General features: G+C 35.1%; 1 protein-coding gene across 4 annotated transcripts; it reads right to left on the bottom strand.

Moving 5' to 3' along the window:
- Positions 1-4,806: 4,806 nt before the first annotated feature.
- On the bottom strand, positions 4,807-14,469 carry LOC131935125 (zinc finger protein 30). 4 transcript variants are annotated; one of them, XM_059291461.1, is made up of 2 exons: positions 14,435-14,469; positions 4,807-6,742 (listed from the first exon to the last, which is right to left on the bottom strand). In XM_059291461.1, exons 1-2 carry the CDS (start codon positions 14,463-14,465, stop codon positions 5,259-5,261), a joined length of 1,515 nt encoding a protein of 504 aa, XP_059147444.1. In that variant the 5' UTR covers positions 14,466-14,469; the 3' UTR covers positions 4,807-5,258. The 4 variants fall into 4 exon arrangements, with proteins under 4 accessions (XP_059147444.1, XP_059147447.1, XP_059147446.1 ...); XM_059291464.1 differs by lacking the exon at positions 14,435-14,469 and adding an exon at positions 11,590-11,759; XM_059291463.1 differs by lacking the exon at positions 14,435-14,469 and adding an exon at positions 11,606-11,759.
- Between the last annotated feature and the right edge of the window lie 275 nt (positions 14,470-14,744).

The raw sequence follows: 14,744 nt of genomic DNA, 5'->3' as shown, positions 1-14,744 counted from the left end.
CCTGAGCCTATTTGTCAGGGGTTAATATGTCGGGAGTCCATTTGTCAGGAGCCTAAATGTCGGGAGCCCATTTGTCGGGAGCCTATATGTCGCAAGTCAATATGACGGGAGCCCATTTGACGGGAGCCAATAAGTCGGGGCCCTTTTGACGGGGCTATTTTGACGGGGTCGGTTTGTCGGGAGTCGATTTGACGGGGTCGTATTAACGGGGCCGTTTTGACGGGGCCGATTTGTCCCGGACCGTTTTGACAGGGCACCATAAAAAATATACTATATAGAGTCTAGTAGATCTATATACTTAATAATATTTCTAGTATTACTATTACTAGTAACTAGTAATGTATAAATCTATATAAAATTTTAGGGTAATCTATCGTTTTGGGTACGTAAAATCGCCCGCGGCTATTTATGTACGAAAACGTTACCTCATTGTCAAGGCTTTAATAGAAGTATATTGTCATACTTTTGTGTCAAATATTATAGATAAATGAATAATAAACCTAAATCAATGGCTAAATATATCAATATAGGCCAGAAATTAACTTTAAACAGCAGTATCTGCAAGCAAGATTTGCTATATAAACAGCAGCCATTTGTAAAATAGAGTGACTTCCGCCTGAATCTTGCGCTATAAGTCTATAAAAATAAAACTTTAACAAGATGGCTGCTATAGTAAATGAGCATGGTTGCATCTGTTGGAAACATCGCTGGTGTTCATTTATTACTGAAAAGTTTTAATTCAATTGTTTAAAAACAGGTACATAAATGAAACAAGGAAACATTTTTTGTATTTTTCAAAACATAAATCCTCCTCAAAATGTGAAATAATTATTAAAATGTAAGGAGTCACCTGATTTTCACATTACTAGTCGCGGGCGATTTTACGTACCTAAAACGATAGATTACCAATTTTAGTAATTTAGCCATCCCCTAAAACCCACGTTTTATAAAAGTCCATAGATAGTAGATAGTAGGTACTAGGATAAATTTTTAATATTGTTTTTTTAGGGAAACAACTACTACAGTTAAAAGGAGCAGAAAATTACAATAACAGAACAGTTTTCCTTTTTGATGTAGCTCAAACGGTTAAATAGTTATGATTTTTTTTCGTATTAAAAAATGTGATTTTTTTAACATAGGATTTTTTCCAATTTCTGTGATAGAGTTTTTTTAAGCGTTTACTAAAATTGTTCTAGCTTGTAAACCATATGGTCAAATTTGTTATAACTTTGCAATGTCTTTATTTATTATATATGGAAGCATAATAAACAATAAAATTAGAAATTTATGGGCAGAGTTAAACAAAAACAGAAGTAGAACAGGGTACCCCCCCTAATTTTTCATATACAGTGCATTCATACAATCTCAGTTAAAATTTTAACTATTCCAAAAATTAAGCTCAAACTTGCTGAGAATGTTGAGCTATGGATGTGTCAGTTATTACAATCAAAATAATATTCATAACTGAAAAGTTTTTTGTTTTAACTGCTACAAAGCTGATAGATTATGCAATTTCGCAAAACCGAAGTCTTGTTGATGTGAAATGCAACATGATGGCAAATTTGAGTTATTAAGCACTTAAGTCTCAAAATTTGCCTGGCTCTAGATGACTCTATTCTTAAACAGAAACAATCAAAATATGTGTTTAAATCTATCTGTTTGACAAAAAATAAGGGGTGGAACAGGGTGCACCCCCTATTTTTAAATACGAAATTTGTTCATACAATATCAGCTTAGGTCCAAACTATTTAAATCTAAAGCTAAAAACTAACCAGAGTGAAGCTCTGAAATAAGTGTGATTGATGGTTCTATCTAAATAGTTGACAAATAGGCAAAAGATGGTAAAAAGGTTAAACGCTGAGTCATCCACACGCCTGACATAATTGAAAAACTGAACTAATATATGAAAATAAAAATGATGGCAAATTAGATCTATTAGAAATGTAAGGTCTTTTATTTGTATAAATGTAATTAACTTGTTAGTCTACTTATATATATACTTTAATTAAAAAGATGTGTTTCTGTCTGTTCATTAGTATTTTACATTTCAGAAGAAGTTCAACATTGGTTGGTTTTAACATGATATAGAATCTAAAACTAGTTCATATCACATATTCCTCTTTACAGTGTTCCCTCATTAGGCCATATAACTGCTTATCATATCGTAGAGATGTGCTGGTTTTTTGAAGTGTAGGTTCTATCTGGAAAAGTAAACAGTACATTATTTGCTTTCACATCAAAATAAATAAAATGGTTTTTCTGGAGACACTAAAATTAAATATTGAACATTTATTGCTATTACCGCACCAAACCTCCCCCCCTCTACTCCACTACCTTCAATATCAAAACAGCGTTTGCCACTATCGCCGGCGGCAAAACATCGTTCGCCACTATCGCCGGCGGCAAAACATCGTTCGCCACTATCGCCGGCGGCAGAACATCGTTCGCCACTATCGCCGGCGGCAAAACATCGTTCGCCACTATCGCCGGCGGCAAAACATCGTTCGCCACTATCGCCGGCGGCTAAACATCGTTCGCCACTATCGCCGGCAGCAAAACATCGTTCGCCACTATCGCCGGCGGCAAAACATCATTCGCCACTATCGCCGGCGGAAAAACATCGTTCGCCACTATCGCCGGCGGCAGAACATCGTTCGCCACTATCGCCGGCGGCAAAACATCGTTCGCCACTATCGCCGGCGGCAAAACATCGTTCGCCACTATCGCCGGCGGCTAAACATCGTTCGCCACTATCGCCGGCAGCAAAACATCGTTCGCCACTATCGCCGGCGGCAAAACATCATTCGCCACTATCGCCGGCGGAAAAACATCGTTCGCCACTATCGCCGGCGTCAAAACATAGCTCGCCACATATTTTTTTCTATTACCTCCCTTGCCACTTTCGCTTTCATATTGTAAACAAACAAATTTTTTTATAGAGGTAGCAAATCTGTGCAGCATATAACTTTTGTGCGCTATGTCCAAACAACTTGATTTTTTGAAACAATAGAGAAAAGTGGTGTAGAATTCATGTAAAGCAATAAAATTCCTGTTTATTATAAAAATAAACAGTAGGGAGTAAATTAAACTTACCTTATTTTCACTGAAACACTCCATCTTGAATAATCCATGCACAAAATTAAAAAAACAATGAAAACGCAAAATGTCCATTTTTTATGAAAAATCGATAATCGCACGAAAATTGATCGGGCGATAACACCGAGCGATAAAAATTACGAAACTATAGCACTCGCGTCGCCGCAAATTCTCGGCGTCTGGGTAACGGGGACGAAAAACTCGCCGCGCGGGGTAAAACGAGATGTAATCCTAGTACCTAGTAGATAGGGACATAGATCTTCAGATCTAGAATATTAATTATAAATCAGTTTAAATCACCATTTAAAAAAACGCTAAATCAATTAAATTGTTTTGAATATAACTTCTAGATTTAGATCTAGCTTTTCTCTTCAAGGAGGCGGCCATTTTTAAGAAAATGTAATTTAGCGTTGTTTCCCTTTAAAATCGATTTTAAAAAAATTAATAATATTTTTTTATTATAGATCTACCGATATTATAGATCCAGATACCGCATCCAGATCTAAATATTTTAAGTAGGAAGTCTCGCATTCAGGCAAAAATCGAAGTTTTGCACGTTGATTATGAAAGAAAAAAGTTTTGCGATATTTATATAGCCTAATAGAAGTCTATATTGTCTGTATGGCCCCTTAACTTAAAGTGCTAGATAATACTTGATAATAGATATAGATCTATTTATTTATTTAATTACAATGGTCGACTCCGAAGTCTCCATCTTTCAAAACGTTTTGAACATAGATCTAGATCTATTTACTTATCAAAATGGATACCACATACCAAAATGATCGATCAGGGTTTGTCCATCATTGGTGTCACACAACATATGCTAAGGGAGCGGGTCTGTGCAGAGGCGTAGCGACCCTTCCTGGCGCCCGGGGACAAACTTTTCGATTTGCACCCCCCCCCCCCCTCTCAACCATTCCTTTATACTTATAGTTTGAGGTCCAGAAACATGAACTCTACTTCATCTGCCCTATTGACCATGACGTGAACTCTACTGAAATACTGTGGCTCAGGTTTTATCTAGCCAACAATAGATGTCTGATCTACCACTATCCCAATACGCTGCCCTTCTGGTACACCAGTTTCTACTAAATTATTAACACAAAGTCAGTATATCAATTTCTCTTTATTTGTTCATACAAACCATACAAACTATGTCTTCAAACTAATGGCTTTCTTCCACTCACATACACAAGAGACGAGACAGTAACTTCCTTCTAAACAAACAAGACAAGACTGTCTTTCATGCAAGTACTTCATGAAATTTAATCACTTTTACTTTTATAAACAAAAATGTGTTTTTTATATTGCTTTTAACTTCATTATTTTTAATCATTACTAAATAATACTTTTAAAACACAACATGTAAAGATGCTGATATATAAAGACGGAATAGATAAAATCTTACAACTATTGCTAATAATAAAAATATGCTGATGTATAAATAAAAGCTTGTAAAAATAGATAAGCACCACACAATTGGCTGCATGATTAACACTTAAAGCACCACTAATTACTCTGCTGTAATATTTTTTAAAAAAGCAGTTTTGTGTTATAATTGGTGATTATTATTTTTCTATATAGACCAACCACTGTCTATTAATAAATTATTATTAATTGGTAGACAGTAAAATACTAACAGTAACTGGGAATAATTTTAACAACATGTGTTATTCACATAGAAAGTGTTATGTTAAGAAAACAGGGTTGGGAGTTTCTGTGTGAAGAATGGGTGGGATTACAGGTGGGCACAGTGAGAGTTTATGTGGTGTGATGCTGCAAATACAACTATTAAGTAAGTTTGTCAGTCTGTATGAGAATCAACAAAAATAAGCTATTAAGATGGATCAAAGGTACTATTGCATGAAGAGTGCTCAATTTATATGACATAAATGTTTTGTAATTCCATGTTGTTTCCATAGAATTGTATCCATAGGAACTTGAGACAGCTGAAAAATCTAATAAAATAAAATTTAAAAGAATTCTTTCTTCTGACATGCTCTGCAGTATTGCAACTAGTGTGTATGTATTAATCATTTACTACAGACATTTCAATGTAAAATAAAGGTAAACTAGTTAAACTTTTTACAATAAAGGATTCTAACTAAGTATTCACATGAAAATGCATTTTTAAAGATTGATTTTTAGAAAATTATTTTCTACACAATATCAATGTAAATGGATTTTTTGGAATGTACTTGATAGTGCCGGTTTAAGATGCTATTAAAAGAAAATGATTTATTACACACTTTGCAAACACATTGTTTCTTCTTTACATGCACTAAAAGGTTATGCCTTTTTAAATAGCCTGCTGAATATGATTTGCCACACACCTTACAAGAGCATTTTTTTGAATGTACTTGATAGTGCTGATTTAAGATGCTATTAAAAGAAAATGATTTATTACACACTTTGCAAACAAACTGTTTTTTCTTTACATGCACCAAAAGGTAATGCTTTTTTATATAGCCTGTTGAATATGATTTGCCACACACCTTACAAGAACATGGTTTTTCTCGTGCGTGAACCTGGTAATGTCGTTTCAAAGTGCTGCTCAGAACAAATGATTTGCCACACAATTTACAAGTATATTTCTTTTCTTTAATGTGCACCAAGAGGTTATGCACTCTTAAGTACTCACGAACTGCAAATACTTTGCCACACAATTTACAAGAGAATGATTTCTCACTGGAATGTAAATAATGATGCCGATTCAAACTGCTGCATGTTGTAAAAGATTTACTACACAACTTACAGGCAAATGGCTTCTCTTTTTTGTGTATACGAAAATGTAGCATTAATTCTCTACTTCGAGAAAATGATTGACTACATATTCTACAAGTATATGGTTTTACTTTTGTGTGTACTTGATGATGTCGTTTCAAACTGCTTTGTGTTGTAAAAAACTTACTGCACATCTTACAAGAAAATTCTTTCTCTTTTGAATGCACACTATGATGTAGATTTAAATCACGGTTTCGGAAAAACGATTTACTACATATTTTACAAGTAAATGGTTTTACTTTTGTGTGTACTTGATGATGTCGTTTCAAAGTGCTGCATGATGAAAAAGATTTACTACACAACTTACAAGAAAATGGCTTCTCTCTGGTGTGTACAAAATTATGTTGTTTTAAATCACTTTTTCGAGAAAAAGATTTATTACATAACTCACAAGTAAATGGCTTATCATTTGTGTGTACAACACGATGCCTCTGTAAACTGCTTTTAAAAGAAAATGTTCTACCACAAAGTTCACAATAGAATTGCTTCTCTTTTGTATGCAACATAGAATTATGATTAAACCTGCTGTTGATAGAAAATGAGGTGTAGGTATTATCCTCTAAATGCTGATGTAGGTGACTATATAAAACATACTCATTATCAAATATCTGATTACACAAAGTGCATGTAAGAGTGCGAGATGATAAAACATCTGTGCCTTTAGAGGAAATTTCAAGATCTTCAAATACTTTGTGATCCAATAAATTGTCTGTAGCTAGATTACTAGTAGACTCTGAATAGGATGTATATGTGTCTTCTGGCTCAACTTTAACTGAAAATTCCATTTCTACTGTTGTAGTATATTTAGCTTGAAGATATCTCTCAGGAAACTTGATAAAGAAGGAGATGTTGTACTGTTCTGTAAAATAAAATGTATATATTTGAGAAATGTTTGCAATCTAATAAAACAATGTAGAATTTTGAAATAATAAACAAATATTTTTTATATTAAGTCTGGAAACAAATGTGTATTTAAAAAAAAACTAGGCTGTTCAGCAATAATAATGCAAAATCATTTGATATTTTACCCTTGACCAATTAGTTAGGCTTGGTGTGGGTAAACTACGCTGATGTCTGCGAAAATTTAACCACACCCTAATTCCAACAAGCTAATGATTTACATAAAATGATAAACTATGATGCAGACTTAAGCTTAAACACTTAATTGAAGTTGGTATGGTTTATTAATTATTATAATGAGTTTCTCGCCACGAAAATATTTAAGTCCACATTAATCTGTTTCAATTTTTACCAGCTTGAAAAAAAAACAAAAAAAAAAACAAAAAAAAACCCAAAGCATGAAACAAAAAAAAAGTCTTGTTATTCATCCATAATTCTGCAGGTATGTCTCACATTTTCTTCTCGCACCATTTTATCTGATTACCAAGACCAATAAGTTGTTATTACTCGCAAATCTGGAGGCAGGGCCTCCAGTCTATAAAAAAAGAAATCACGGGGCATTTTTTGTGCCAGTGTCAGATTATAGAATCTTCTTAAATAAATTGGGAGTGATCTCCCCTAAACTTTCTCGGATATTCTTATATAACACTACAGTTTTGTCAACTCAGAATATAGACAATATTTTTAACCCATTTTTAATAACTTTTTAAAATAGAATAGAATCTTGTAGAAAAAAGAATTGCACATCAAGTGAACTCCAAACAATATGTGTATAATAACGCGCAGTATTATTAGTACTTTATCAATTCACATGAGTTTTTAGAGGAATCGGAAATTGGGTAAGTTACTACTTCAGGTCAATGGAAATAACTCAAAACTTGAAAGAAAGCAGAAAAGTAGATCTTTTACTGATAAGTGACATTTCGTTTGTCTATCTGAAAAAGTACTCAAGTTATAGGCTTTTGAAAAATTGAAAGTAGAAGTTTTTTTATAAGACCGCCTTCATATCACAACCAATTTTTTTTTTATTTTTTAAAAACCTTATGACCACTATTTGGTTCATTACTAGTGAGGAACGCTGATGCATAGCCAATTAAAAAGTCAAACCAATTCGTGGTTTGCCGACGCCTTAAACATAAGAGTGATATATCATGTGTTGTCATGGAGAGGTGTGTCGTGTCATGGCAGTGAGTGACAATAAATATTAAATTAAGTAATTTTTTAATTTAAAACGAACTAAAAACTTCAAAATTAGTGCCTAATGGATTAAATATTAGATTTTCTCACTAAATCTAAAATTTACGCAATTTTCAATTTAAACATGACCACTGAATAATATAGAGTCTAGATCTAGACCTCATCATCTAGATCAGGGGTCTCCAAACTATGGCCTGCGAGGTCCTCTCACTCTCATCCGGCCCGCTGAGATCTTTTTGTCCACAGAAAAAACTTTTGTTGGTGATGGCTGAGGAACTTTGCTCAGAAAAATCACGACATGCCTGGAAGAAACTGGCCCCCGAACTGAAATTTGGTAGTTAATGCGGCCCTCTGACTGAGAAGTTTGGAGACCCCTGATCTAGATCTAGACATTTTAATAATTTTTCTTTTGCTCACATTCCTGTTAGTGTTACGTTCAAACACGTTTTTAATCTAACTGAAGCCAGTAAAATCTTAGTTTAGCGTAGTAAATTCCAACGTAGCTAGTAATGTGCGATGAAGGTAACTAATGAAGGTAACTAATGAATATTTCTTTCATTTGGCCATATTTATGTCATATTTTACATAATATAACAGATAATTGAATAACAAATCACAATCCAAGACCAAACCAGTCATAAATATCCTGGAATAAACTTTAAACTACCCAGTTCGAGACAACAATGAGTAAATACAAGCAACAGCCATGTTTCAAAAACAATAATAGAGTAGTTTCCCTTGAAAAATTGTCTATTCGCATGTCTTTTGTGTTGATTTTATTGTTTAATATGATTGTTTTGTATTGTTTTAATATATGCTTGTATAGTAATTTTTCTTTATTTTCAATATAGTTGAAGTGGTCGGCGTGGTCGAGTCGGTAAAGCTCATGGTTGCTAAACCGAAAAGTCTCGAGTTCGAACCCTCGGGCAGATGAGGCTCGTTAGCTGGGGACAGCCACTCTTCTAGGAGAGACAACTCCAAAAATTAAACAACTGCTGCCTTGTAGTTTGTTCTTGGTTGGACAAAGGCTATGGAAGCAAATCCAAAAAGTAAAGCAGGCTGAAATCGGAGTCAATGGCCTCAATGGCGCATAACCAGTTGACACGTAACGCTTAATTGTGTTGGAGGCGTGGTCGAGTCGGCAAAAAGCTCATGGTTGATAAATTCGAACAAAGTCTCGAGTTCAAACCCACTGGCAGATAAATCTCGATCCCCTTCAACACTAATAATTAAGAACGAAGAAGAAGAAGAAGAATATAGTTGACATGAATGACTAATAGACCTTTTCAGACTTAATAGTGTGCATCCAAGACCACAACAATTGTTGGGAGGTCGAACTTTTGAACACTTTATTTGTGGTATTTGGTAATCAAATCAATATTAGATCGCTCATAAATGACGTCGCTCTTTAAGACAGTAATGACAGCGTGCATTATTACAGAACAAACATATGAACACATTGTTTCAGATAGAAATTGTGATTTGTGGTGGGGAGAGGTTGAGTAGAACTCAGCGATGTGATTTTGGAGACGGGTCAGGTTTTTTTTTTCTTCTTAAAACGGGATGGTTGTGGGAGAAAGACCAGCTGTAGAAGTATGGCGCGTCATTCATTGGTGATCCATTTTCTCAGTGGGGACGATAGAACTATTAAGAAGGGTCAAGAAATGTAAAAAGCATGCTGAGTCGCATTTCTTGAACCCCACCTTTTCATTCCCCCACTAGCACATCGTCACCGAGTTAACGCTCGTGCATGACGTCATGTACCGGTACCGCCGACCGTTAGGCTAATTTTATAGAAAAAAAAAACAAGCACTGCTGTTTTGACGCTTATGCCACGTTTAATTTGATTACATAAGTTGATGTTCATTTAACAGCCCCTAACACATCTATCACTCGTCCATTTAAACGTACGTGATTATTTCTGCAAGCTTGCTTCTTGAGACTTTTGGCCCTTGAAAAATGTATTACGCTCTCACCGTATAGAACTAGACTACCCATATTAAGCTCCAAAAGAAGCTTGGTGAAAACAGGATGGCCGTCCGATTTTGAAGCTGCTCTGCGCTTTATAAAAAGCACAATAAATGATAAGATGACACTTATATTAAAGTAAATTATAGTTCTGAATCTTGATACATATATTTGGAAATTAAGAGCCAGACAGTCAACATGATATTACAATGTAAGTCCAAGAAAATAAATTTCCTCAAACGATGGAACATTACTAAATTTTCGCGCAGTTTCGCGAAATTGAATTAAAGTATTTATGTCATCTTAGAAAGCGCGATAGCCTACTGGTGCTCTAACGCGGCCCCATGCTATAAATGGCCGTATTAGACGCGGCTTATTCGTCGGCAGGCATTTGGTGGCAAGCCTTTTTGACGGGGATAATGTGTTGAGGCTGTTTTGCCAAATGTCTTAAACTAGCAGGCTTGCAACATTTGTGATGATTCGTTTTGAGCAAGGTATACATATACTAATGCTTACTAATCGTTATTTTGATTGAACAAAGCATTATAGAGGTTCTCCATCAACCACCTAGGTATTTTTCCCCATTTGCCTCCTTTCATGAGACCGACACGTCATAATTTGCGGAGCCGTTTGAGTTGACGTCACAAATCTTCACTAACTCCCGTAGCAAATCATATGTGACATCATTTATGGACAACCCCATATCTCTCACTTGGGTACTTGATATTGACAATTTGACAACAAAGGATAACCAAAATGTGTCTGGCAGGTGGAGACTTGCGATCGAACATAATGACAACATGCACTTAAGGGGTAGACTGGCTCATTGTTTTAGATGATGTTTTACGAGGGAAGCTGGTGGATAATACATTTTGTGTCTCTGTATATATAAATGATGACAAACATTTAATGTTGTCAAAATTATGGTTAGAGATCTTAGATAAGGCAGTGTGAAGCGTAATTTGTTACATTATGACTTGTTGTGACATTGACAACAAAAATATGACGGAGGTTGGGGTTTAATTAAGGTAAAGAGAAGTAAAAAAATGTAATAAGTTAAGATAGAATCACTAATTGATGAAAAGAAGAACCTGAAATAAAAAATAAGTGAATCTTCAAACAATAAGAAAAAAATCAAACTATTTAGTAATAGTATGATCACATAAACATTAGTTTTAAAAAAAACATGATTTAATACATGGATACAAGTTGCATCTCACAATGCTTCTCTAGAATTAATAAAGTTGTTTGTTAGGAAATTCAGTTTTTAAAGGGCAGAATTTAAAAAAAAAAATGCTTTGTAATACGGACTATACAACAAGACAATCATATTTAAATACATTTTCATACAAATAGAAATGAAAGGGAAGCTACTCTAAATATTTCTTAAGATGGCTGCTGTTTTTAATAGCAAATTTACTATCTCGAACAGGGTTGATAAAAATTAATTTCAGGATATTTAAATTGATTTAACCATAAATGGTGATTTATTATTCAATTATCTATAATATTTTATCAAAATATACGAAAATATGCTCATATTTAATGACATATTCATTTATTCTGACACTCTCTTTCACATTTCATTACTAGTTATAATTTTTGGCCGAATTTACGACGCTAAACTAAGATGATTTTTACCCTGAAGCCTACGTACAGACGAAACTTTACCGAAGGGTTATAGATATAGTTTCTAGATAAATCTAGATATTACTAGATCTATATATTGATACTCAAAATAAGAAAAGTGAGTGTTGATGTATTTTCCAGTAGTTTATTTTAGTATTTTGCTAGGTCTACGTTCCGCCATCTTTGCATTATTCTTTTGTGAATGGAGGTTATTTTTTTCAATTTATGCGATTTTTTTTTTCTACTTTAAAAACATAATAAACTTAAGCTAGATCTAGATCTACATGAGATTAAACGATACGTAACGGAGAGGTTACTTGATCTAGGTAATCGGACATAGATTATTAGAATCTATATAAAAAATATATGACAGGTTTCATTATATATCATAACGTATATAGACCACACACGGATTTTATGTCTATTTATATAGTATATAGTATACAGAGGCGTAGCGACCCTTCCCGGCGCCCGAGGACAAACTTTTCGATTTGCACCCCCCTCTCAAGATTTCGATTTGCACCCCCCCCCCTCAAACTTTCGATTTGCACCCCCCCCCCCCCCTCAACCTATCAATTTATTTTTCCAACCCATTTTGGCACCCCCTAAGGTCGGCGCCCGGGGACATATGTCCCCCCCCCCCCCCGCCCCCGCCCCCCCCCCCCCCCCCCCCCCCGCCCCCGCCCCCCCCCCCCCCCCCCGCCCCACCCGTCGCTACGCTACTGATAGTATATACTAGTATATACTAGTATAGAAAGTATATAATATATAATAGAATATTTTTAACCTGGGTTCGATCCCCGTAGGTTCCGTGAGTCAATCTCGGGGGTTTGGCGGAGGTCAAGATACACACCCGATTCATATCATCCTAATATATAAAAGGCCATGTGCGCTCTTCTCTCTCTCTGTCCGCAAAATATTTTCGCCGGACATCACGTCAGAATCGGCAGCGATATATGGATACCTTTATACGGACTTTTGTTGAAAATAATATGTTAGATGTTTTAAATGTATAACCACAATTTTATTTAAAGAAGAAAAATAAAAAATAAAGACGTATTCGAATGTAGAGAAACAGTATTATTTACGCAACCGGAAAAGCATTTATAGGTATGAAAAAGAACGCATAAAACTGTGACGTCACTAATGTTTATACATTTACTAATCACGTCATCTGCCGTGTTTACAATAAAAAGAAATGAACTATTTCATTCAAATTTGATTTAGATCTACGTACACTATGAAATGTATATACAATACAATTTTTCCGGCCTAAACTCATAAAATTTATTTTATTTATTTGGATTCTAGATCTAGAGATTCTAGATCTAGACTAAATCTAAATCTACGCAATAAATAGACGTAGACGCTAAGATCTAGATTTAGACTCTAACTTCTCTAAAATCTATTCCAAAAATAAATTTCTATATTAGGACTAAACTATTTCAAGACTTATTTATTTTATACAAAATCTTTGTTTGGAACTGGCTAATTTGGGATCAAAAAATTAATTTGAAAGAATAGGCATATTCGCGTAAGTTAAGATTTTAAAATACGTGTTTCATTCTCCGTATTTTATAAGGTGGTGCGGAGATGATAGTGTACTATAAACCACGCAGGCGGTGCGGGTTCGAGACACACCAAGTCAACTTGGTTAATGTATTTTTTTTTATTATGCTCGGGCTAAACTTAAAAAAAAAATTCTATTAGGATTCTAGATCTAGATTTTCGGGTGTCCGATAGGGCACTTCCCGGCGCCGCAGGCGCTTCAAATTTGGCAGGATCTTGCCTTGGGGCGACAGAACACGGGGGCCGGTTGGCCGAAAAGTCTACGATGAGGGGGTCAAAACTGACCTCGACTGACCGGTGCCTTATATGAGCTATAAATCGAAAAAAAAATGTCCACGGAGGAACCTCTTCATAACTCTTGAGGTCGTAGACCGACCCTCGGGCGAATTAATTAAGCATTCAAATTCTCAATGTTTTCGAAAGCCTAAGCGAAGCTGGGCAGCATGCCTAGTAATATATAAAAGCCCATGTGCGCACTTCTCTCTGTCCGCAATATTTTTGGCAACGTCGTCAGCATGTTCAGCGATATATTGAGAACTTAAAGATACGGACTTTTGTTGAAAATAATATGGTGGATGGTATGAATGTATGAACAAAATTTTATTTCAAGGAGGAAAATAAAAATAAAAGCATATTCAAATGTAGAAACAGATTTCTAACAAAAGCGCTATTGTCGTGAAATGATCGCATTAAACAATGACACCACAGGACACATGTTTAAACTAAGGAAAGAACACAAAACTAATGGCGTCATCTTCCAATTTTAAATGCTAGATCTAGAATCTATTCCAATAATAAATTTCCATACTAAGCTATTTCAGGCCTTAATTATTTTATAGAAATTTTTGTTTGGTTAGCTATGGAATTGGCTAATTTGGAATAAAATTTCATTTGAAATAATAGGGTCTATTCGCGTAGCTTAAGTTTCCAAAATGCCCCATTTATTCATTAACGAAGCTAACGTGCCTAAATAGCTGAGATAATAGTGTGTTACGGGTCAGTTGAGAATAGGGTAGAATAGTTCCGAACTTAGGGGAGAGTGCGTGTGTGAGTTGAGTTCACCCTAGAATTTTGTTAACACCGGTGTGTTTATGTATTGTTATCCCAAGGTCGAATGCGGTATAAATGCGGGAGTGAATGATTTGTCAGGGGTTAGTTGCTAGCGATTAGGACGAGGGCTAGGCTTGAATGTATTTGAGACGGAATAAAAGAAATTAAAGTAGTCACGAAGAGTTGTCATTTATCTGAAACCAACTCAGAACGTAACAGTATAATTTGTAATAGTTACCTTGCGGGTGGTACAGGTCCGAGACGCTCATCTGTATGCACACGTTGATGACTTTTCAAACTGCACTTGTGCTCTTTCGAGCAAACAAATTACCACAAACTTTACATGCACCATAAGATGTGTTTTCAAACTGCAAAGGTAAATAAAAGATTTATTACCTATGTCAGCGACATTGTCACAAGTAACAGGCTTTTTTTTGTATGCACACAGATATGCTGTTTCAAATGGTAAATATACGTAAAAGATTTACTGCATGCTTCACAGCTGTTCATTTTTTCTTTTGTTTGTAACAATTTTTGCTGCTTCAATC

This window comes from Physella acuta, unplaced genomic scaffold (assembly GCF_028476545.2).
Source record: "Physella acuta isolate Inbredline_101_S28 unplaced genomic scaffold, ASM2847654v3 ptg000132l, whole genome shotgun sequence".
NCBI lineage: Eukaryota > Metazoa > Mollusca > Gastropoda > Physidae > Physella > Physella acuta.
The sequence above is the reverse complement of the archived record's forward strand: the minus strand, read 5'-3'. Positions and strand labels throughout refer to the sequence as shown.